The following is a 24,181-nucleotide window of genomic DNA, read 5'->3' as shown; positions in this document are numbered from 1 at the left end:
TGACGCAGCTGGCTTTACGGAGGTGAAAAGGGTGTGGCAGTGTGAATGGCCCATTGATTACACAGTGCTTCCTGTAGCTGTAATGTACCTTTTGGGTAGTAAAACAAAAGATTTTTTTTTTGTCTCTACAGGGCAGATGAGTGTAAAGTAGGCCTAGTTGTAGGGACGTTGACAGCTTTGGCCTGGCCCAAGCACGGTCATCTGAAAAGCAACCCTCCAAACCAATAATGTAATGGGGACCCAATTCTGGGTCAGCTCTCTCCCTAGGCCCAGGACCCCTTTGTTATACCCCCATCTGCAGGCTACAATGTACTCTGGACATTAGACTACTTGGTGATGTCTTTTGTACAATCTTCAGGATCAATTATTCTGTGCTTGTACTTATAGACATGAGGTCATTGCGGTGAGCATACCTAGCATGCTTTCAGTGGTGGTTCTACCCATTTGGGAGCCCTATGGGCAATTTCTTAGTCTGCCTATTCTGCCCTACAATTTCAGAATGCAGTATAATTCTAAATGGCAAACTGAGAAAAAAGGCTTTAAAGTTTCCTTTCTGGCCACGCAAATATGTTGGAGGTAACAGTGGTGATGACACTTTTTATTTTTATGGTGAAAATGTATGCACACAAGAAAAAAGCAAAAAAAACAACATTCTCATTACTTTTTAGCTGAAAAATCATTATACTGCGTTCTGTTGTGGTATTACTGTCTACACCAAAACCACGGTGTCAATGGAGAAGTGCAGTATAATTCGCATTATACTGCGTTCTTGGCTAGTACGACGTAACCTCCTAAAACCAAAAAGCGCAGTATAATCAGTTTTTTGCGTTTTTTTCCGAAACGGGACCAAGTTGGGCCAAAAAAATTTAACACAAGAAAAAGAAGGTATTTTAAAGCCAATTTCCGGTCTAAACCCATTTTCGACCATTTTCAAGATACTGCGTTCTGATATTGTAGGGCAGTATTGGCAAAACAGGCTGTATTTTGTAGCCTACAGTTCTGGTGTTCCCTTTATCTTTTGGAGCAATTATTAGTTCAGTGGTTCAAGATCTATGAGTTCAATGAAAGATCATTTCACAAAAAAGACAAGGTGATTCTTTGTGTGAAACGGTCATTGAGTTATTCATAATATATTACATATTTACAAACAGTCAATAATTGTTCCAAATCCATGTTTGCCGACCGGTAGTTGTCAACCAAATTTCCATCTTTTTCATGACTGAAAAACACATTTTATAGCTGATCAATAGGATAGAAGCAAAATGTGATATTTGTGTGAAACGGTCATTGAATTATTCATAACACATTAACTAATGTTATTACATATTAGTTAATATGTAATACAACCATAATATTACAACCTGCGTTTCCTCTCGTACCGCACATCAACACGTTTGTGATGAGTGCACGACGACTGCACAAAAAAAGTCTCTGTCTAAATTTTGGCTACTTAAAGGGGTATGCCACTATTTTGGGGATTAATACAGTTAAAATTGCTTGCTTTAAGACAAGTTAATAGAGGGAGAATGTCGCTAAGCTAGTGAAAGTCAATGGATACACGGATCCATTGACTTTCACTAGCTTAGCGACATATTCCCTCTTTTAACTGGTCTTGAAGCAAGACAGTGCTTAACATGAAAAATAAGACACTTTACCACCTTTATAAACCCCAGCCAAAGATTTTAAATTAAGCCCCAAAATAGTGGCATACCCCTTTAAAAGTCAGTTCATCCCATTTTGTTTGTAGTTGGGTCGTTTTTAGAGGTTCCGTGACCGTGGAGAGGAAAGGTTCGTTTCTCACTGGATTTGTCATCTATAAAGGTTAAATTAAAAAATGAGCCGGGGTGTCCCTCACAAAAATGTGGGGAATTTTTTTTAGAGTCCTATATCCAAAATGGCTGCTGCCAGCCAAGCCGGAAATTTACTTTTTAATGGTTTTGCCCACAGTGCTGCATAATACATGGTTTCTGAGACTATTTGGGTCAAGACATTTACAAATGATGTAGATGTATTGATTTGACCTATTTTTGACCTTCAAATTCAAGATGGCTGCCACTTTTGGCTCTTTAAATGTCAATTTTTCAAAAAACGTCAGAGAGACCTACTATTAGGCTCAAATGAAAGATCTGCTCATACTGAATTCAGTTATGGAAAGTAAAATTACAAGTAGGCTATGCAGCAGTCATCTGAAAGGTAAAAAAGATCAAGGTTTGTGGTTGATGAGAATTAAACTGCTGATGTTATTAGTTACCTGAACTGTGCTGTTCAATTGATCTCTTCATTTTTTATGAACTGGAAGATAATTAACTATTCTCAATGGCATAAAATATCTCTAAAGTTTTCTTCTGCAGTTATTCAACAAAGCATACCTCACTCCCAATCAGTCAGCCCCACATCCAAGTGATGTGCAAACACGCTCTCTCTCTCTCTGATGTTTGTTTCCACGGTTTCATGTCACTGGAAAATGCCATGCTGAATTGACAATCAGAATCAGAGCACTTTATTTGAGGTAAGCTCCTATATTATCAGCATTATTCACTTAGATTATTTTTATGATTATGAATGTATGACAGCAAAGAGATAATGTTAAGTGCAGAAGTTAGCATTGTGTTATGTGCATTATTAGTTATCATTGACATTTAGTGTTGGCTAAACTAAATTAGCTAGCTATTAGGGGTGTGCCAAAATATCGAAATATCGATATATTGCGATAGTTCGTCTTGCAGGACATTATCGATATGTGGACAGCAAATATCGATATATCGCGGTATGTTGTCTTGCAGGACATTATAGATATGCTGACGGCAAATATCGACATTTAAACGATAAACATACAGCCGCTCTGACCGCTCTGAACAGATTCTCTCACAAAAACCCGCTACATTGTCCATTGTTTTAGGCCTGCACAGTATCAGTACCTTACCGGGGTACTGAGATGTTTCAATGGGTAGCCTACTATACTGCGTTTGAAAAAGTACATGCAACAATGACACAAATTCACCAGACAAAGCAGGAGAGGAGAATCTGCTGCATCCAAAGTGCCATATGCCAATATTTTGGCTTGACCACAACGCCTTCTCATGAATACAGATGCACTACTTTGCAGCAGACACAGATATCGTGAAGGTATCGTGGGTGAAATTTCTTGCAATATATCGATAATCGCAGAATGGCTGTATCGTGATATTATCGTCATCGTGGGTAAAATATCGTGACGGTATCGTATCGTGGGGTACCTTGTGATACCCAGCCCTAGTAGCTATCTAATGTTTGCTTAGCTGTGTCTCTGTTATGTTGACTGACATAATCCAGCTGCTTGTCATGGAAAAGCATAGTGACATATCTAATTAGTCTGATCTAGTATTAGTATGATAACCAGCAGTTCCCACAAGTAATTAGCTACCTAACTTATATGGTAAAGGTTTGCAACAATGCTAGTTTCAGCACCAATAGGCCTACCCTAGCTAGACAGCTGAAGACTAGCTCCTCTGATACCTAACAGTAGTTTTTTTCTCTTTTTAGGTTTATGTGAATATAGCTACAAAAACAAGGCACAATGTCCTATGAATGTGTGCTGAAATGTGGCAAGCCTTGTGAGTCATCTGATAAAATCAACCAAGTAAAGTGGGAACGTTTACAATCCAAAGCCAAAAACTGGTCAGGGCTTGACAAATTTGGTCATGTTTACACCACCACCTCGTGGCAAGATGGTCCAGCGAATCATTACATACATCAGTCATGTTATATATCCATCTCATCTTCCGACAAGCTTGAAAAAGCCAGACGCCGCACAAAGAAAGAAAGTGTCATTGCTCAGTGTTCAAGTTCTGAAATGCCAGGTCAGAAGGCTCTGTGTGACAAAGAGTCAGAGGGGCCATCACCTAAGCGTCTGCGTTCTGTGAGTGGGCCTCTTCATGACAAGACAAAGTGTGTGTGGTGCATGCAAGGTGAAGACACAAGACACCCAAATAGAGTTCGAAGCAAGCTGTTCCGAATCAAACACACAGTCAGCATGGCGCACCTTCAAGCGCCACACAGTTGTTATAGAAGATGAGCAGTTGAGAGACCGTCTCACACGACTCATTGAGTCAACATCACACTGTCAGATCCTTTTGCAAATGATATCATGTACCACCAGGTCTGTTGGATGAAACATTATCCACAATACACATTTCAAGCCAGATGATGCAATGCATCTCCAGAGTGTGTCACTCTCAGAGGCAAAAAAAATTGTTCTTTAGACATGTTGATTCTGTCATCTTTACTGAGCGTGAGATCCGTTCACTACAGTCTCTTTTAGTAGACTACAAACACATGTCCAGTGACTATGGATATGCAGTGGGCGATGTTAAATCATCTTATGTCAAGGACCTGCTCATTAATGAGTATCAACACAAAATTGGCTTCAAAGATAGAAGTGAGCTGAACAAAAGCGAGTGGGTCTATGATGTTGGGGGAGGAGGTGATTACATTGAGGCAGCAGTCCTCATCCCTTGGATCAGCGATGAGCAGCTCGTTCAGAACATGGCTGCACGGCTATCGAAGATGATCAAAGCTACACCTACTGTACCATGGCCACCTTGCATTGACCATCTTGAGGAAGATGAACAGTTGTGCAAGTTGCTGTTGAAGCTTTTGACTTGGCTAAAACAGCCTCAGAGAAAAACTGCGGACCTCAGCCCTGCAACACTCAGTCTGGCTTCCATGATCACCTACCACATTACTGGGAAGCGCACTACCACTGCTATCAACCTGGGTGTAAATGTCCATGGCATGACTCGAAGTAAAGATCTGGTAGACACTCTACACAAGAGTGGTGTCTGCATCAGCTATGAAGACACGCTGCTCCTTTATGACCACTGGGCTTTGATGGATATAGAGGAATCATCAACCTGCCCACAGGAGATTGCAGATGGCAAGCCAGCGATTGTTATTATCGACAATGATGACTTCAAAATTGACACCCTGACAGGTAACTCAACAGGAGCGCATCGAACAAATGTTATGTATGTGCAGCCAGAGAGCTATAACAAGAAACCAGATGAAGTTCCTGCTGCAACGCTCTCCAAGAAGAAGGAAATCTCTGCACAGCTGAGGCAGAAGTGTGCAGAGCTGACACAGGTCCATCAGTACAGATGCCCACCTGGTAGCAAGAGTGAGCCACCAGCTCGTCCCATGGTAGATCTACCAGTGAATGGCACAGCTCCACAGCGTGCTCGCTCTGTCATACATGCACTGTCTCGCATAGACACTGATGGTTCAAGACCACCACCTCAACAGCAGCAGGTTCCGGGATACAGTGGTGCTCAGTCTTGCCATCATGTACCACTCAACAAGAGCAAGCCTTACTACCACACAACGTACGATGAACCTCCAAACAAGTCAGTGGTGCATGACATTATGATTAAACAACTGAATGCCATGCACAAGAAGAACATTCCCTTCTCCTTTCTCAGTTCAGGACCTGCTGGCATGCATGACAGATTTTGGAGCTGAGCCCTTTGACATCTCTTCACCTATATTGAGATCGCTTCAGTCTGGCCTGGTGGCCTCACCAGAGTTAGTGCATGACCTAAAGACTGCACTTCCAGATGGCCAAGCTCAGGTTGAAACCTTCCTGCAAGAGCGAGTGTTCGCAAAGATCAAGCCTCTCACTGCAACCATCCACAGGAATAAGAGGCGAAATTTCACTGGAGAAATGGTCTGTACACCATCTGGTGCTCATATGAAGGTTGCCCATATGGAGAGATCGGCGCTGGCAGCCCTAGTGGACCTTGCAGAGGGATCAGGAATGATAAAACTTGAGTCAGCCCTTGAGAGGAGAGTGACTCAGGAGTGCCTTTCACTCTACAATGTAGATGGGTCAATGCGCAAGACTGTGAAGAGCAAGTTGTTAGAGCTCTTCAACCTAGACCCAGTAAGTGAAAAACCGAAAGACCACGTTAGCCTTGTGGACATGGGGCTGATCTGGCGGCTTGCCATCCCCACACCTGAAGACCGTGAGTCTCGGAAGCGGGATGGTTCAGAGTACCACTGGGGTGACTACTTGGATAAAATCTGTACTATGATCTTCTCACGCCACGCCAACGCATATCTCATCATCCTTGTCAATGACATATATGACCTTCCTTTCAGCATCAAAGATGATGAGCACGATCGTCGTGCAGCAAAGCATCCAAAAGGCCCAAATGTTTTTCCCAAGCCCGAAGACAGGTTCCCAGGTGCAGCTGAGTTCAACCAACTCATGGTTAATTCCGGAAATAAGGTCAGACTACAGAAACTTGTAAAGGAACAGCTGAAAAGACAAGCAGGTCAAGTGCATGGAGACATCATATACTGCGAGGGAGAAACATCAACCAACCTGAGCACTGGCATGGCTAATAGGGACTATGTCTTCAGGCATCCAGAAGCAGATACAATGCTGCTCTCTGCCTATGCAAAGGTGAGAGCCAGTAAGTACACTGGACCTGTTGTTCTAGACTGCGATGTCCAAGCAGCTTACGTCTCGCAGCAAGTCATAGGTGATCTGCTGATTAAACGCAAGCATATGTTAATCAACTGCCGTGCTATGCTCTCGGAAGAGGTTGCAGATATCATCATACCTCTCCATGTGATCACTGGCAGTGACCACACCTCAGGGTTCTATGGGCATGGGAAGAAGAAGGTGTTGGAGAAGGTGAAGATCAGTTCTGAGGCAAGAGGGCTCCTGGGACGAGTGGGCGAGAGTCTTGAATTAAAACATGACGTCAGAGCAGATATGAAGGCATTTGTTCTCTCCGTCATTTATGCTGAGAGTGCAGATGTGAGCTGCGGGCAGGCCAGAGTTTCCAAATGGCACAAACTGAAGAATAAGAGTACAATCCGTCTCCCACCTGACGATGACTCTTTGAATCTTCATATGGAAAGGTCAAACTACCTGACATATTGCCAGCTCCATTACAATCTACAAGAGCATCCTTCTCCATTGGTCACGGCTGGGAACTAGTGAATGGAAGTGTCGACCAGTGCGTCACACCCTTGCCCCCTTGCCCCAGCAGTTCACACCTCAAGACTGCCTCAGACGAAAGTAGCAGTGATGATGAGATGAGTCAGTGTGGAGACTCAACAGATTCAGATTGAAAGTCTTTTTAGTTAATTCAATACATAAATTGTAAAAAAACGTTAATGTTATGTTAATAAATACAACCCCAAGTTAAAGAGTGTTCTCTGTCTCCCTGCTTTCATTGGTTACACCCAAGACATCTGATAACCTATGTGAATGTTGTAATTTTACTTTCCATAACTGAATTCAGTATGAGCAGATCTTTCATTTGAGCCTAATAGTAAGTCTCTCTGACGTTTTTGAGAAATTGACATTTAAAGAGCCAAAAGTGGCAGCCATCTTGAATTTGAAGGTCAAAAATAGGTCAAATCAATACATCTACATCATTTGTGAATTTCTTGACCCAAATAGTCTCAGAAACCATGTATTATGCAGCACTGTGGGCAAAACCATTAAAAAGTACATTTCCGGCTTGGCTGGCAGCAGCCATTTTGGATATAGGGCTCTAAAAAATTTTCCCCACATTTTTGTGAGGGGCACCCCGGCTCATTTTTTTATTTAACCTTTATAGATGACAAATCCAGTGAGAAACGAACCTTTCCTCTCCACGGTCACGGAACCTCTAAAAATGACCCAACTATTGGGCCTCACTTCAACATTCAAGTGCATTTTTGATTGAGATTACTTAAGGGGGAAATGCTATTTAAATATTATTCGGTAGAGAGTTTTGAAATGGCTTTTAGAGTGTTTCAAATCTGAACTCTTCTCATTTTACCTCTCAGATGATGAATTCCTGGAAGAGTTCAGGGAGCAGATAATTTCTCGTGTGCAGCATGTAAGGCCGATAGCAGATGCAGTGATCGCCCAGCAGCTGGTACAGGAGGAAGAGGCGAGTAGTGTGCAGTCTGCTCCCGACCACCAGGAGGCGATCAAGGCACTCTTCACGGCTCTGGAGGGAGCACCTTCACAGAGCAGACAGTCCTTCCTCCAGATACTGAGGCAACATGAGCCCAAACTCATTGAAGAGCTTGGTGAGTTTTTTTTCCTCCTGGAAATTACGAATGATTAAAAATGTAGCATGACAGAAATTCAATATTTGTGAGGACGTAGAGAGCAGAGAAAGAGTCTGAGGCACTCTGAAGTTAAGTTAAAAGTACTTTATTTTTCTGGGACATCATTTGTGAGGATGTGTTTTGAATTAAATAATATAACACAAGTCAGTACCCATATATTGTTTCACCCAATAAACTTACATGGGTTCTTAGTGTTTACCAACACAATGTTATGAGGAGGGGCAAACCACTGGCAGCCAACCATGTGAGGTAATTTTTTGACCGACAGCAGTTTCCAACAATCAGAGCTTGAGTTGTGTGCAGCTAGGTTCGCACAGTCAGGTTATAAACAAAATTTTGAACCCATATGTTGTTAGGCTATAGCCATGTCATCAACAAGGTGACAGAGCAATATAAATACATCTGGTCAAACAGTTTTGCTGTTCAAAATGTTTTATTTTGTGAAAAACATTGAGGAAAAAGGTTATGGATACTTGTTGACAATTAATGCATCTCTGCAGAGAAGAGACAACAAAACAGCAAGGGCACACAAACGGATATCACACCGAGGCCAGCTGAAAAGAGGGATGAAGGTGGTGCAAGGCAAAAAGCTGAAGGCCTTTCCAAAAGGGAGTCCCTGAAACGCCGCCGTCAGGAGACCATGCAAGCCATTGAGAAAATCGAGAAGCTCTGGGAAGGGACAAAGAGAGAACGAGGAGAAATAGACAGCATGAGGGACAGGATTCAGAGACAACAGAGCGAGATCACTCAGCTGGTGGAACAGAAGCGGCAACAGCAGACAACCATTGAACAGCTAAGAGCTCAACTTCAGCAAGCCATGGAGAGAGTGGTGGAGAGTGGGGAGGATGAAGACAAAGAAAGAGTGACCATTGAACAGATGAGAGCTGACATTCACACAGAGAAAGAGATGCTCGAACGCAGGCGCGAGGAGATTTTTCGAGACCGGCAAGAGCTGGAGCTGACTAGGTACGAGATGTTGAGAGCAAAGGAAGAGACAGAGAGAAACCAGCAGGTGACAAAACTGGAGAAGGAGAAGATGGATCAGATGAAGACTGACATCCAGAGACAAATTTACGAAATTGAAAAACAAATTGAGGAGACAAAACATGCAAAAGAGAACATGGATAGGATGAGGGCTGAAATGCAGAGTGAAAAGGATGACCTGAAGAGAAAGAAGGATGACATACAGAAACAAAAAGAACAATTTGAACAGATAAAAAGCGAAATAAATACAGTCAAGGAAGAAATGGAGAGGCGATGGCAAGATGCAGAGAAAGAGGAACGGGAACAACGAGAGCTCATTCAGCAGGAGAAAGATGAACTTCTTGACTTACAGATTGAGTTGCAAACAATGAAAGAGGAGGTCGAAAAGAGCAAAGAGGAAACCAACGAGGAGAGAGAGAGACTACACCAACAAAAGAAAGACTTAAATCGACAAAAGGACATGGTTGAAAAAAGAAAATCTGAGGTAACAGGGAAAGAGAAGGAGTTTGAGAAGATGAGGTTGGAGTTAAAAGAAGCACAAGAAGAAGTGGAAAGAGAAAGGGAGGAAGTGACCAAGGAGAGAGAGAAGATTGACTTTACAAAAGATGACATTCAGAGGAAGACCAAAAACATAGAACGAAGGATAGAGGAAAAACGACAAATGAGCAGAAAACTGGAACAGATGAGAGCTGAGATTCAAAAGGCAAAAGACACTCTGGAGAAACAGCGGGACGATGTTCGCAAGGCAAAAGAAGACATGGAGAGGCGAAAATACGACACAATGAAAGAAGAGATTGAACATCGGGCGGCAATTCAAAAAGAGACAGATGAATTAGAGAGGATGAAGGCAGAGTTGCAGAACGCAAGTGAAGTAGGGAGGCAGAAAGAGGCAAAAGAAAGATTAAGACTGAAACAATGGGCTGAAGACTTACAGCGAGAAAAAGAAACAACAGAAAGAATGAAAGCCGAGACGAAGATTGAAAAAGAAAACATTGAGAGGAGGAATGCTGAGATTATGAAAGAGAGGCAAGAGCTGGAGGACATGAGGTATAATCTGCTGAAGGTCAGAGAGGAAACTGAGCAGAGCCGAGAGATCATTAAAAGAGAGAAAGAACGAATGGAGACAATGAAAGGTCACATACAGTATCAGATTGATGACATTGAGCGTAAAGTTGAAGAAACGAAGGGGACGAAAGAGCAAATAGACCTCATGAAAGCAGAGATACAGAAAGAAAAGGACGAGCTGGAAACCCAAAGAGAGAAGAACAGGCTGGAAAAAGAGCACTATGAGTCAATCAAGTCCGACATCATTCAGCTGAAAGATGAAATGGAGAAAAGGTGGTCTGAAGCCGAGCAAGACGAAATGGAGCAGAGAAAAAGAAACCAACGAGAAAGAGAAAGTCTTGAGCAGCTGAAGGAAGAGATTCAGAAGGAAAAAGATGAAGCTGACATGGCTAAAGAGGAAATACGACTAGAAAAAGAACGCATTGATCAAATGAAAGCTTCCATGAAAGGTAAGAAAGAATTGCTAAACAAAAAAGAAGATGAGCTCCAGAGAAAAGAGGAAGAGTTTAAGCAACAATTTGAGTCAGAGCAAGAAGACATGCAAGGCAGACTTGCGACTGTACTAAAAGAAAGGGATGAAGTCAACCTGATGAGAAAAGAATTACAACAGAAGTTAAATGACATTGAAAACAAAGTTATGGGGGCATCCAGAGCCCAACGAGAGGCAGAAGACATACAAGAAGCCATAAAGAAAGCTGAATCTGTCCTGGAACAGCAGAGAATTGAGACCATGAAAGCCAGGGATGAAATAGAAAAAAGAAGATATGAAGTGGCAATGGAGGAGTTGGAAAAGCGTGCTGAGCTCCAAAGAGAGAGAGAGCAATTGGAAAACCTGAGCGCTCAAGTCCTGCTGTTACAGCAGGATCAGGATAACGCAAGAGATCCTTTTGAAAGAGAGATAGCCCAGAGCTTGCAGAGAGAGACCCAACAAGAGAGAGAAATGTTGGAACAGTCGAGAGCTGCAATACAGAGGGATAGGGATAATCTTGATAGGGCTAGGAGGGAGTCAGTGATAGAGCAACAGAATTTGGAAAAGGTACGTGAGGAAATAATGAGACTGAAAGAGGAGCTGGAAAGTAGCAGGTTCGTCAGCTTGAGAGAAGGCGTACCACAAAGGATACAACAGGAGGCTGAGATGGAGGAGATCGAAAGGGCCAGAAATCTTGTGCTCAGAGAGAGAGAAGTGATTGATCAGACCAGAGAGGCAGTGACACAAGAGAGGCAGGTGATTGAACAGACCAAGACCGAACTTGAGAAGCAGACCGAAGATCTAACAAGAAGGATGTCAGAAATGAAAGATGGGGAGGAAAGAATGCAGCAGATGTGGGCAGAGCTTGAACGACAAAGGGAGGAGCTTATGAGAATGAGAGAAGAAGCACGAAAGCAAATGGAGCCGTACGAACGGGTGAAAGATGAGATTGACAGAGTCAGGGCTGAGATAGAGAGGATGTGGGACGAAGCTGAGAGGGAAGAGAGGGAGGAACGGGAGAGGTTACAGGTAGAGAGAGAGGAAGTGAACGAAAGGGTGGAGGAGATTAAGAGGCAAATGCACCAGATCGAGGAGATGAAGACAGACCTGACACGGCAGAAGGAGGAAACTGATGCCAAGATTGAGATCATCCAAAGAGAGATGGACCAGCTGAAGAGGATGAAAACTGACATCCAGAGACAGAGAGAGGAGCTGGAGAGCAAAACAGCAGAGACAAAGATGGAGAGAAAGGAACTGGAGAAGATTCGCTCAGACATCCTGAAACAGAAAGAGGAAGTGGAGGCCAAAATGCAGCGGGCCAAAATGGAAATGGAGGAGATGAGGAGGATGAGGGACGAGATCCAGAGACAGAGGGATGAGCTTGAGGACAGGATGCAGAAATCCAAACGAGAAATGGCGGAGATGGAATACATGAGTGCTGAGATGGAGAGAAAGAGGAAGGAGCTGGAACACAGGCTCCGGAAAACCAGGAAGCAGAGAGACGAGATGGAGCAGATGAAAGCAGAGATCGATAAGGCGAGAGAGGAGTTTCAGCTCAGAAAGGAAGAAGAAGAGGCAGAACGTGAGACACGAGACATGGAGCAGCTTACGACAGAGATGCAAAGGGCAAAAGATGAATTTGACACCAAAGATGAGGAGAGTCATGAAGGAGAGGTGGAACAGGATGAAATCAACACAGAAATTCTGCGACTGGTCCAGGAGATTGAGAGAACTAGAGAAATGGTGTGGGGCACTAAAATGGACATGCAGGCAAAAATGGAAAAGTGTCACATGAACATTGCCGACCGAGAGCTCATGAACATCGAGTTGCAACGACTCATACAAGAAATAGAACACATCCGGGAACTGTTGAAAAAAATAAAAATGGAAATCAGCCAAAGCCAGCACATCTCCAAGACAGAGCGAGATGAGCTGAGAATGATCAAATTTGAGATACAAAAAAAGAGAAGAGACCTTGACAGGAGGCTTGACAGGACCCTGAGAGAGAGAGATGAGCTGGAGATGCTCAAATTAAATATAGCCAGACAGCGTGACGAGTTGGAGGAAAGGCTGAGAGAGTGTCTAACAGAGACAACAAAGTTAGAGGCAAGTAGGGAGGATATCCAACGCGACACAGAAGCCTTACAACTTGCTCAGGAGGAGACTGAGAAAATGAAGGTGAAGCTGCAGCTGGACTTCAAAGACCTGAAGAAAGAGAGGGTAAGTATGTTTGAAATGTTTTATTTATTGTGTAAGATTGACATTAGAAGATCTTACGTAATTTTGTTTCTTGAAAGCAATACAGTACATTTAAAAGAGATGGCCTCAATTACAGTACTTCATTTCAATGATAGACACTGTTTATGACAATGTATAAGTAATAGATAATTAATCATAATTTCTAAAAACATACTATTTTTAAGACAATTGTACACAGTAACGGTGTAGATGCATGTGTTTTCACATTACACATTTCGAAATATTTCGAATTAATATTTATTTAGCAGTAGTAAAGAACGATTTTTATGCCATCACAAACAGCAAAATCTCACAGGAAGTGTGCTCTTCATGGGCCTACCTGTATACTGAAACATGTTTTGTTCATATTGTCACAGGACATTGTAGATAAAATGAAGGCTGATATAATGCAATTAAGACAAGGAGAGGAACACACCATGGGAGATGACCCACACATGGATGACTCTGGGATGGGAGATGAGCTGGACAGATCTTTGGTCCTTGAAAGCCTAGCGGACTTAGAGGAACAGCGCAAAGAAGTGGCGCATCAGCAAGAACTGCTCATTAAATGTAGAGTTGAACTTGAAGACAGAAGAGCTAAACTACACAGAGAGAAAGATGAGATGGAGAACATGAAGGGAGAACTTGAAGATGAAAAACACAAGGTGGAATCTGTTGCCAAACAGCTCGAAGAAGAGAGGAAAAGAATTGAGAGCATGAACATGGATTCTGTCAGAGTGAAAGAAGAGCTTGAACTGATGTATGCTGAGTTACAAAGAAAGCAAGAGGGAATCCAGCATAGCCAAGCTCTGCTTGATGATGGCCACAGACTCCTGGAGGACAAGAAACAAGCATTTCAACAAGAAAAAGAAGAGAACGAGAGGGACGTGAGAAAAATCAAAGAAGACCTAGAACTCTTGAGGGAGGATTTAGAGAGTCAAAGAAAGGCTTTTGAAATTCCGGAAAGTAAAATAGCAATGCAGAAGAAAACTACTACAGATGAGGTGAGGGCAGAAAGGCGCGCATTAGAAGAAGAAGAAAAACAGCTTAAAAAACAGAAGGCTGAGTTTGATGAAGACATAAAGAGACAGACCAAAGAATTAGAGGCCAGCAAAATTGAACTAGAACAGAAATGGAAAGACTTAGAACATGTAAAGGAATTTCTCCAAACTGAAATACAACAACAAAGACAGGAAGCTCAGATCCTACTGGACAATGCAATAAAAGCAGACAAAGAAAAGAGGGAACAAACAGAGAGGGAGATGGAGCAACTCAAAACCAAAATGGTGCTCATGGAAGATGACATGGCCACTGTCCAGAGACAAAAACAGGAAATCAAGTTCAAGCATGACGATATTGTCACAACGATGGAAAAAGTTAGAGTGGATATACTGACATTAGAAGAGAAGGAAATTCAAATTAAGCGACAGAATGAAGATGTTGAGAAAAAAATGGCCGAGACACAGAAAGAAAGACAGCACGTAGAGAGGCTAAAGAAAGACCTGTTAGAACAAAGAGAAGAAGCTGAAGCAAAACTGGAAATATTGAGAAAAGAAATGGAAAAACTGGAAATCATTAAAAATGAAGTGCAGGTGGAGAAAGAGGATGCTGATGACAAACTGCAAAAGATTAGGAAGGAGATCAGAGAGATGGAAATTATTAAAGCTGAGCTGGAGGCCAAAAGGAGAGAGCTGGAGTACGCTATAAGAAGAAACATGAGAAAACTAAATGAGATCGAACGATCAAAGACAACATTTCAACAGGCTAAAGAAGACTTGGAAAGAATTGTGGAAAGGATAAGACTAGAAAAGACAGAGATTAAGGAAATGAAAGCAATTTTTGAAAATCACTTTCAAATTGACAGACAGGAGCTAAAGAATGTTGAAGCAGAGCTTCAACAGAAGATACTCTCATTTACAATTGAGAACAACAAACTTGCAGAAAACAAATATGCAGTTCAAATGCAAATGCAAAGTTTACAAAAGGCTAGAGAAGATTTGAGAAAGGACAGATGTGACATGGCAAAAGACTTTGAAGAAATGGCAAAAATAATTGAAAACGAGCGGCAAATGATATTACAGAAAATAAAAGAAGAGATCCAGAACTACAACAAGAAACTACACAAGATGCAACAGTCAAAGGCCATTGTAGAACAGGCTAAAGAGGATATAGACAAGGCAATGCAGATATTTGCATGTGAAAAGTCAGAGCTACGTCAAATGAAGGCTGTTTTTATGGACCAGGTAGCATACATAAAAGATCAGTTTCAACAAATTGAGAGGGAATTTCAGCAGAAGATTGATCTCATTCATATGAAAACCAGCACCTTGGAGGAAGCTGAAAGTGCACTTCATATCCAAAGGGAAAGACTACAGAAAGATAAAGAAGATATGGACAAGGAAAGAGGTAAAATGATAGATGAGTTTGAGGAACAGAGAATAATCTTAGAAACAGACAGGCAAACACTGGACAAAATCCGAGAAGATTTACAAAGACAGAGTGATGAAATTGCCCTAAAAAAGTCTGAGATTACACAAAGTGAGGTTGACAGTGAAAGGGTGAAAACAGAAAATGAAGGTGGCCTAAAAAGGAAAATTACAGACGCTTCTGTTGAGACTGAGCAACTTCTCAAAGCAAAGGAGGAGCTGAACTCAAAAATGGAGGGAATTAAAAAAGAGATGGAGAAACTTCAGCTAGTCAAGGACGACCTCAGAGCAGAAAGGGACGAAATTGATAACAAAATGGCACAGACCAGGAAAGAGATCGAAAATATGGAGGCCATCCGTGCTGAAATTGAAAACCATAAATTGGAACTTGAGAAGGAAATGTTTGTAAGTAGGGCTGAGAAAGAGGAATTGGAGGTGTTGAAATCGGACATACAGACACAAAAAGAAGAAACCGAGTCAAAGCTACTGATGTTGAAAGAAGAGACAGAGAACATGGTAACCATTATGGAGGAGATGAAGACAGAGAAAGAAGAATTGGAAAATAAAATCCAAAAGATGAAGAAGGAGATTGAAGAGATGGAACTGACCAAAGCTGAGCTGGAAGCCAGGGAAAGAGAATTAAAGCACATAATCAGAAAACATACAAAGAAACTACATGACATGGAACGATCAAAGACTGACCTCAAGCAGGCAAAGGAAGAGGTGGAGAAAGGAATGCAAAGAATTGCTCTAGAAAAGGTCGAAATACACAAAATGAAAACAATGTTACAAGACCAATTGGACAGCGATAGAAATCAGCTCAGGCAAATGGAAGAAGATCTTCAGCAGAGGATTGGCCTAATTGATATTGGGAATACGGAACTGAGAGAGTTTGAAAGTGCACTTAAAATAGAAGCACAAAATCTACAGACAGCCAAAGAGGACATGATGAAAGAAAGAAGTAAAATGACAGATGAATTTGAAGGACAGAGGAAAGTCCTTGAAATGGAGAAGCAAATGCTGAACAAAATCAGAGATGACTTAAATAAACAAACCGAAGAAATAACCTTGAAGGTGGAGATTGAACAAAGTGAGGCTGATATGGAAAAGATGAAAACTGAACAGCAGGTTGCCTTGGAACAAACAAGTACAGACACATCTACTGAGACTAAACAACTTGCTACAGCAAAGGAAGAGCTCCAGATTGAGAGGGCTAAAATGCAACAAGAACTTGAAGCTCTTCAGCATTTCAAGGCCTACCTGACGACAGAAAGGGAAAATATTGACAGTAAAATGATAGCGACACAAAAAGACATTGAGATTCTGGGTAGAATGGACACTGATATTCAAAAACAGAAAGCTGATCTAGAGAGAGAAAAGCTTCAAACACAAGCTGAGAAAAATGATCTGGAGACACTAAAAACTGACTTAGGTAAACAAAAAGAAGAGACTGAGTCTAAGCTAGTGATGCTGAAACAAGAGATTGAGAACATGGAAATGGCAAGGAAAGGCACACAGAGACAAAAAGAGGAACTGGATGACAAGATCCAAAAGATAAAGAGGGAGACGGAAGAGATGGAACTAACCATTGTCGAGTTGGAGGAGAAGAAAAGACAATTAGAGCACACCATCCGAAAACAGGCAAGAAAACTGTCTGATATTGAAGAATCAATAATTAGCCGACAACAGGTTAATGAGGAGGTGGTAAAACAAATGCAGAGATTTGCCACAGAAAAGGAACAATTGATTGAAATGAAAACAGAGTTCCAAGACCAGGTTCAGAATAGTAGAAATCAACTTCAGCAGATAGAGAGGGAAATTCAGCAAAGGATCAACCTCATGGATATTGAGAGCAAGAACCTAAGAGATGCTGAAGGTGACCTTCAAATTCAAACACAAAATCTGCAAACCGCCAAAGAAAAAATAGAAAATGAGAAAGCGAAAATAGCAGATGCGTTTGAAGAACAGAGAAAAAGCTTTGAAATAGAGAGGCAATTTCTTGACAATGCCAGACAAGAGATGCTTATTCAAAGTGGAGAAATGCAGATGAGGGAGAGGAAGGTGGAGCAAATGGAAGCAGATATTGAAAGAATGGGAAAAGAAAAGGAATCAGCATTAGAAAAACGAATAAAAGAAGCCTCTACAGAGACTGAACAGCTCCGTGAAGCAAAGGAAGAATTCAACACAAAGATGGAGGACATGAAGAAAGAAATGGCTATGCTTCAGCAGCTCAAGGATGACCTCAACTCAGAAAGGCAGCAAACTGACCAAAAAATGGAGGAGACCAAGATGGAAATTGAGACTATGGCAAGGATGAAGACTGAAATTCAGCAACAGAGAGCAGAGCTGAAGAGGGCAATGTATGAAACCAATAATGAGAAAGAAAGTCTTGAGGTGCTCAAATCTGAGATAAGGGAACAAAAAGACGATACTGAGTCAAAGCTGTTGATACTGAAGCAAGGGATGGATGAAACCGAAGCCATGAGGGAATACATCAAGAGACAGAATGAAGAGCTAGATTACAAAATCCACAAGATGAAGAGACAAATTGAAGAGATGGAACTCACTAAAGCGGAGCTGGAGGCCAAGCGAAGGGAACTAGATCATGCCACCAGAAAACATGCCAGGAAACTGAATGAAATTGACAAATCAAAGGTCGCCCTAAAGCAGGCAAAAGAAGAGATAGACAGAGAGATTGGGAGAATTGCTTTTGAAAAGGACCAACTGAATGGAATGAAAGCCATTTTGAGACAGCAACTAGAGAATGACAGAAATAAACTTACACAACTAGAAAGAGAGCTACAACAGAGAATCAATCTTATTGTCAGTGAGAGCAACAAAGTACAAGCAGCTGAAAGTGCACTTCAAATTGAAACACAACATCTCCAGAAAGATCAAGAAGATAGGGAAAAAGAGAGAGTTAAAATGGCAGAACAGTTTGAGGAAGACAGAAAAGCAATTGCGACAGAGAGTCATTTATTGGACAAAGCCAAAGAAGAGCTGGAGAAAGAGGCCAAAGAAATACAAAGCCGACAGATGGAAAAGGAAGCAGAGTTTGAAAGGATACAAACAGAAAGAGAAGGTGCGCTGGAAGCAGTAATGAAAGAAGTCTCTGTTGAGACGCAATACCTTGCTAAAGCGAAGGAGGAACTCAACAAAAGAATGGGGGAAATGGCAAAAGAAATGGACAAACTTCAGAGCATGAAGGATGGCCTGAGAGTAGAAAGGGATGAAATTGCCCATAAACAGAAAGAAATAAGGACAGAAACTGAAAACCTGCAGGCAATACAGGGTGACATTCAAAAGCAGAAAACAGAGCTTGAGGTGGAAATGCTTCAAGCAAAAGCAGAAAGAGAACAACTGGATGCATTACAAGCTGACATATGTAAACAAAAGGAGGACAGTGAAACAAAACTGTTGATGCTGAAGCAGGAGAGGGAGGGAATTGGAATCTTGACAGAAGACATCCATAGGCAAAAAGCGGAGCTGGATGAAAAAATGCAAAAGATGAAGAGTGAGATGGGACAGATGGAGCTGATTAAAGTGGAGCTGGAGGACAAGCATAGGGAAGTGGAGGAAACCATCAGAAAGCAGGCCTGGAAAAGAAATGAAATTGAACAATCAAAGACTGACCTAAAACGTGCTAAAGAGGCAGTTGAGAAGGAAATGCAGAGAATTGCTCTTGAAAAGGAAGAACTGAATTTCATGAAAATAATTTTCAAGGATCAGTTAGACAATTACAGAGGTCAGCTTCACCAAATGGAAATTGAAATTCAGCAGAGGATCCACCTCATAAACATTGATGGCGAAAAATTGAGAGAGTTTGAAAGGGCTCTCCAATTCCAAGCACAAAATCTACAGAAGGCTGAAGAACATATTGTAAATGAGAAAAGTAGAATGATTGACCACTTTGAGAATCAGAGACAAAATCTTGACATGGAGAGGCAAGCACTAAACAAATTCGGAGAAGACCTACAGAAACAAAATGAAGAAATAAGCCTTAAGAAGGCAGAGATTGTGCAAAGCGAGGCCGAATTGGAAAAGATGAAAAATGAAAGGCAGAGTGCTTTAGAACAAATGTTTAGAGATGTATCTGCAGAGACTGAACAACTTGCTACAGCAAAGCAACAACTCCAAAGGAAAATGGAAGAAATGCAACAAGAATGGGAAGCACTTCAGAAGCTGAAAGATGATCTGCAAACAGAAAGGGCAGACATTGAAAGTAAACTGGAGAAGACAAAGTTGGCAATGGACACATTGGAGGGAGTGAAAGCTGAAGTTGAAAAACAGAAATCTGAGTTTCAGAGAATTATGTATGAAACAAATGTTGAAAAAGAACAACTCAACACACTAAAATCTGAAACAATGAAACAAAAAGAAGAATCAGACTCAAAGCTACTGATGCTGCACCAAGAGATGGAAAACATGGGAATCGTGAGGAAACAGATTCAGATGCAGAAAGAGGAACTGGAGGACAAAATCCAGAAGATGAAGAAAGAAATGGAAGACATGGAACTCACCAAAGCTGAACTGGAATGGAAGAGAAAACAACTAGAACATACAATCAGAAAACAGACCAAGAAACTAAATGACATGGAGAAATCAAAAACCACCCTCATGCAGACAAAAGAAGAACTGGGCAAGGAAATCCAAAGAATTGCCCTGGAAAAGGTTGAAATAAACAAAATGAAAACCATTTTCATTGATGAGCTGGGAAATGACCAAAAAAAGCTTCAACAAATTGAAAGAGAACTTCAGCAGAGGATCAATTTAATTGACGCTGAGGGCAAGAAATTGACAGATGAGTTTGAGAATAAGAGTAAATCCCTTCAAATTCAAAAGGAAACATTGGATAATATCAGAGAAGAGTTACGTAAAGAAAGTGAAGAAATAACACTACAGAAGGCAGCAATTGCACAAAGTGAGGCTGAGATTGAGAGAATGAAAGTGGAAAGGCAAAGTGCTCTGGAAAAGGTAATTGCAGAGGCTTCCGCTGAAAGTGAGCAACTTGCTACACTGAAGGAAGAACTGAATATGAACATGGAAAAAATTCAACAAGAAATGGAAAATGTTCAACGGCTCAAGGATAATCTCAAAACAGAGAGGGATGAAATTCAGAGTAAAACCGAAAACACAAAAGCAGAGATGGAGAGAGAAAAGACTGAAATTGAAAAACAGAGAGCAGAGCTTCAGGCAACTATGTACGAGATAAAAGCTGAGGAAGAAAAACTGGAAGTATTGAAGTCTGACATATGGAAACAAAAGCAAGACACTGAGTCGCAGTTGGTGACACTGGGACAAGAGATGGAGAACATGGCAGCCATGAAGGAACACATCCAGAGGGAGAGAGACGAATTGGACTACAAAGTCCAAAGGGAAAGGGCTGAAATTGAAAGTAAAATGGAAGAGACAAAAACAGATATTCAGAATCTGGAAATGATAAGGGCAGAAATACAGACTCGAAAAGCAGAGCTTGAGGTGACAATTCATGAAACGAAGGCTGAAACAGAACAAATGGAGCAGCTAAAATCTGACCTGAGGGCGCAGAAAGAAGACACTGAAGCAAAGCTCCTGATGCTGACTCAAGAGATGGAGAAAATGGAAGCCATTCAGAGACAGAGAGAGGAACATGATGATGCCATGAAAAGGGAGAGGAGACAGATAAAACTGGCTAAAACTGAACTTGAGGCAAAGAGACTAGATCTGGAACACACCTTCAGAAGACACGAGAAGAAACTGAATGAAATGGAACAAACTAAGGCTAACCTACAGCAGGCTAAGGAGCAGGTTGGCCAGGAAATGCATAGAATTGCTTTTGAAAAAGACAAAATAAATGAAATGAAGACCAGTTATACACACCAACTGGAACATGACAGAAGTCAGCTTCAACACATGAAAGGGGAACTTGAGCAGAAAGTTGATGTCATTGAAAATCAGAGGAAAAAAATAATAGAGGAAGAATGTGCCCTTCAAACCCATGCTCAGTCTTTACAGAAAGCAAAGGAAGACATGGAAAATGAAAGAGCTAAAGTGGAAGAAAAGAGAAAAATCTTGCAAACTGAGGGCGATTTGTTAGAAAAAATAAAAATGGAGATAGAGCGACAATATGAAGAAACATCCATGAGGGCAATGGAACTTCAAGCAAGAGAAGCACAGTTTGAAACGATGAAAAGAGAAGCTGAGGGTGCTCTGGAAGAGAAAATGAAAGAATTGTCTATTAAGACACAGCACTTTTACAACGAAAAGGAAAATCTAAACACACAAAGGGAAGACATTAACAAAGAAATTGGTTATTTACATCATCTTAAGGTTGAACTCAAAGCAGAAATGGATGGAAGTGACAGAAGAATGGAAGAAACAAAGACAGAGATAGAAAATCTGAACAAAATCCAGGCAGAGGTCCAAAGACAGAAAGTAGAACTTGATATGGTTATTCTTCAAGCTAAAGCTGAGAGAGAAGAACTGGAGACACTAAAGGCTAATGTCAGGGGAAAACAGGAAGACACAGATGCAAAGTTGGAGCTCCTGGGGCAAGAGATGGAGAACATGACAACAATGAAAGGGCACATCCAAAGGCAGACAGAGGAGCTAGATGACAAAATACAAATAATGAAGAGGGAGATGGCAACAATGGAACTCACTAGGGCTGAGCTGCAAGCCAAACAAAGGGAACAAGAACATACCATCAGAAAACAGATCAGGAAACAAACTAAAATAGAGCAATCAAAGACTGACCTAAGGCAGGCAAAAGAGGACATTAACAACGAAATGCAGAGAATAACTGAGGAGAAAGTTAAAATAAATGAAATGAAAACCATTTTCAGACAACAATTAGAAAGTGACAGATATCAGCTCCAAGAAATGGAAAGGGAAGTTAAAGACAAGGTAAATGTCATAGATATTGAGAACAGGAAATTGAGGGAAACTGTGAGTGAACTTCAAATACAAAGTAAAACATTACAGCAAGTCAAAGAAGACATAGAACATGAAAAGACTACAATGGCAGAGCAGTTTGAGGAAAAGAGAAAGGTCTTGGAAGCTGAGTGGCATTTGTTGGAGAAAATCAAGGATGAGATGAAGAGGAAAAATGAAGAGCTATTGATCAGGGAGGCGGAGATTCAGCAAAGAGAAACAGCATTTGAAAGGATGAAAACAGAAAGTGAAGGTGCTCTGGAAGTAACAATGAAAGATGCCTCTGTTCAGATGGAACAGCTCTCCAAACAGAAGGAAGAACTGAATATAAAGATGGAAGAAATTAAGAAAGAGATGACTTCCCTTCAGCAGCTTAAGGATGAACTCAACACAGGACGGGATGAGGCTGACAGCAAACTGCAGGAGGCAAAGACAATACAGGCAGAAGTTCTAAGACAAAGGGCAGAACTTGACATGAAAACTCTTGAAGCAAAAGCTGAGAGAGAAGAACTGGTGGCACTTAAATCTGTCATAAAGGAAAATGAGGGGGATGCAGAAGCAAAGCTGGCACTTCTGGGGCAAGAGATGGAGAACATGGCAACAATGAAAGGGCACATCCAAAGGCAGACAGCGGAGCTAGATGACAAAATACAAATAATGAAGAGGGAGATTGAAGAGATGGAACTGACTAAGGATGAGTTGGAGGCCAAGAGACGAGAACTAGAACACACCACCAGAAAATACGCCAGAAAACAAAATGACCTGGACCAATCAAAGATTGGCCTCAGGCAAGCAAAGGAGGATATTGGCAAGGAAATGCAGCGAATTGCTCTAGAGAAGGTTGAAATCAATGACATGAAAAGTATTTTAAGGGATCAATTGGAAAGTGACAGACATCAGCTTCAACAAATGGCAAAGGAACTTCATGAGAGGACTGATATAATTGATATGAAGAACAGAAAATTGAGGGAAGTTGATGTTCTTCAAACACAGGCTGAAATTTTACGGCAAGCTGAACAAGATATTGAAAAGGAAAGGAAAATCTTAGAGACCGAGAAGGATTTACTGGAGAAAACAAAAAGTGATATCAAGAAACAAACTGAAGACGTTTTCCTTAGAGAGGTGGCGATTCTACAGAGAGAAGAAGGGTTTGAAAGGATGAATAAAGAAGGTAAAGGTGTTCTGGAAGAAACATTGCAAGAAGCCGCTGTAGAGATGGAACAGCTTTCCAAACAGAAGGAAGAAATCAACACAAAATTGGAAGACATGAAGAAAGAAATGGCTTCCCTTCAGCAGCTTAAGGATGACCTCAAGGCAGAAAGGTATGAAGCGGAGAGAAAGCTGGAAGAGACAAAGAAAGAGATTGAAAATCTTAACAAAATACAGGAAGAAATTCAAAGGCAGAAAGAGGAACTGGACATAGAGATTCTTCAAGCAAAGGCTACAAGAGAAGAGATTGAGACACTAAAATCTAATTTAAAGAAACAAGAGGAAGATACAGAAGTAAAGCTGATGCAACTGCAACAAGAAACTGATAACGTGGTTACAATGAAGCAACACATCCAAAGGCAGACAGAGGAGTTGGATGACAAAATACAAACAATGAAGAGGGAGATGGCAGAGATGGAACTGACTAAAGCTGAGCTGGAGGCTAGGAGAAGGGAAGTGGAACACATCACCAAAACACAGGCCAGGAAACAAACTGACATGGAGCAATTAAAGACTGCTTTCAGGCAGGCAAAATTAGACATTAACAAAGAAATGAAAATAATTGCTCTTGAGAAGGTTGAAATAAATGAAATGAAATCAAGTTTCAGAGACCAACTAGAAAGTGACAGAAATCAGCTTCAACAAATCGAGAAGGAACTTCAAAACAGGATAAATCTCATTGATATTGAGAACAGGAAATTGAGGGAAGCTGAGAGTGCACTTGAAAAACAAACTCAAACTTTACATCAAGGGAAAAAAGATA

The 24,181-nt window shown here is 41.3% G+C and overlaps 1 protein-coding gene across 2 annotated transcripts in view; it reads left to right on the top strand.

Moving 5' to 3' along the window:
• The window catches only part of si:ch211-250g4.3 (uncharacterized), a 66,051-nt gene that overhangs the window by 1,400 nt on the left and 40,470 nt on the right, over positions 1–24,181 (top strand). For both annotated transcript variants that reach the window (XM_063185285.1, XM_063185284.1), the window contains exons 3-5: positions 7,825–8,073; positions 8,616–12,853; positions 13,249–24,181. The exon at positions 13,249–24,181 is cut by the window's right edge and continues 39,628 nt beyond it. In XM_063185285.1, coding sequence (XP_063041355.1) covers positions 7,825–8,073; positions 8,616–12,853; positions 13,249–24,181 — 15,420 coding nt within the window. The remainder of the gene's footprint in view (positions 1–7,824; positions 8,074–8,615; positions 12,854–13,248) is intronic.

Source organism: Engraulis encrasicolus, chromosome 20 (assembly GCF_034702125.1).
Source record: "Engraulis encrasicolus isolate BLACKSEA-1 chromosome 20, IST_EnEncr_1.0, whole genome shotgun sequence".
Taxonomy (NCBI): Eukaryota; Metazoa; Chordata; class Actinopteri; order Clupeiformes; family Engraulidae; genus Engraulis; species Engraulis encrasicolus.
The sequence above is the reverse complement of the archived record's forward strand: the minus strand, read 5'-3'. Positions and strand labels throughout refer to the sequence as shown.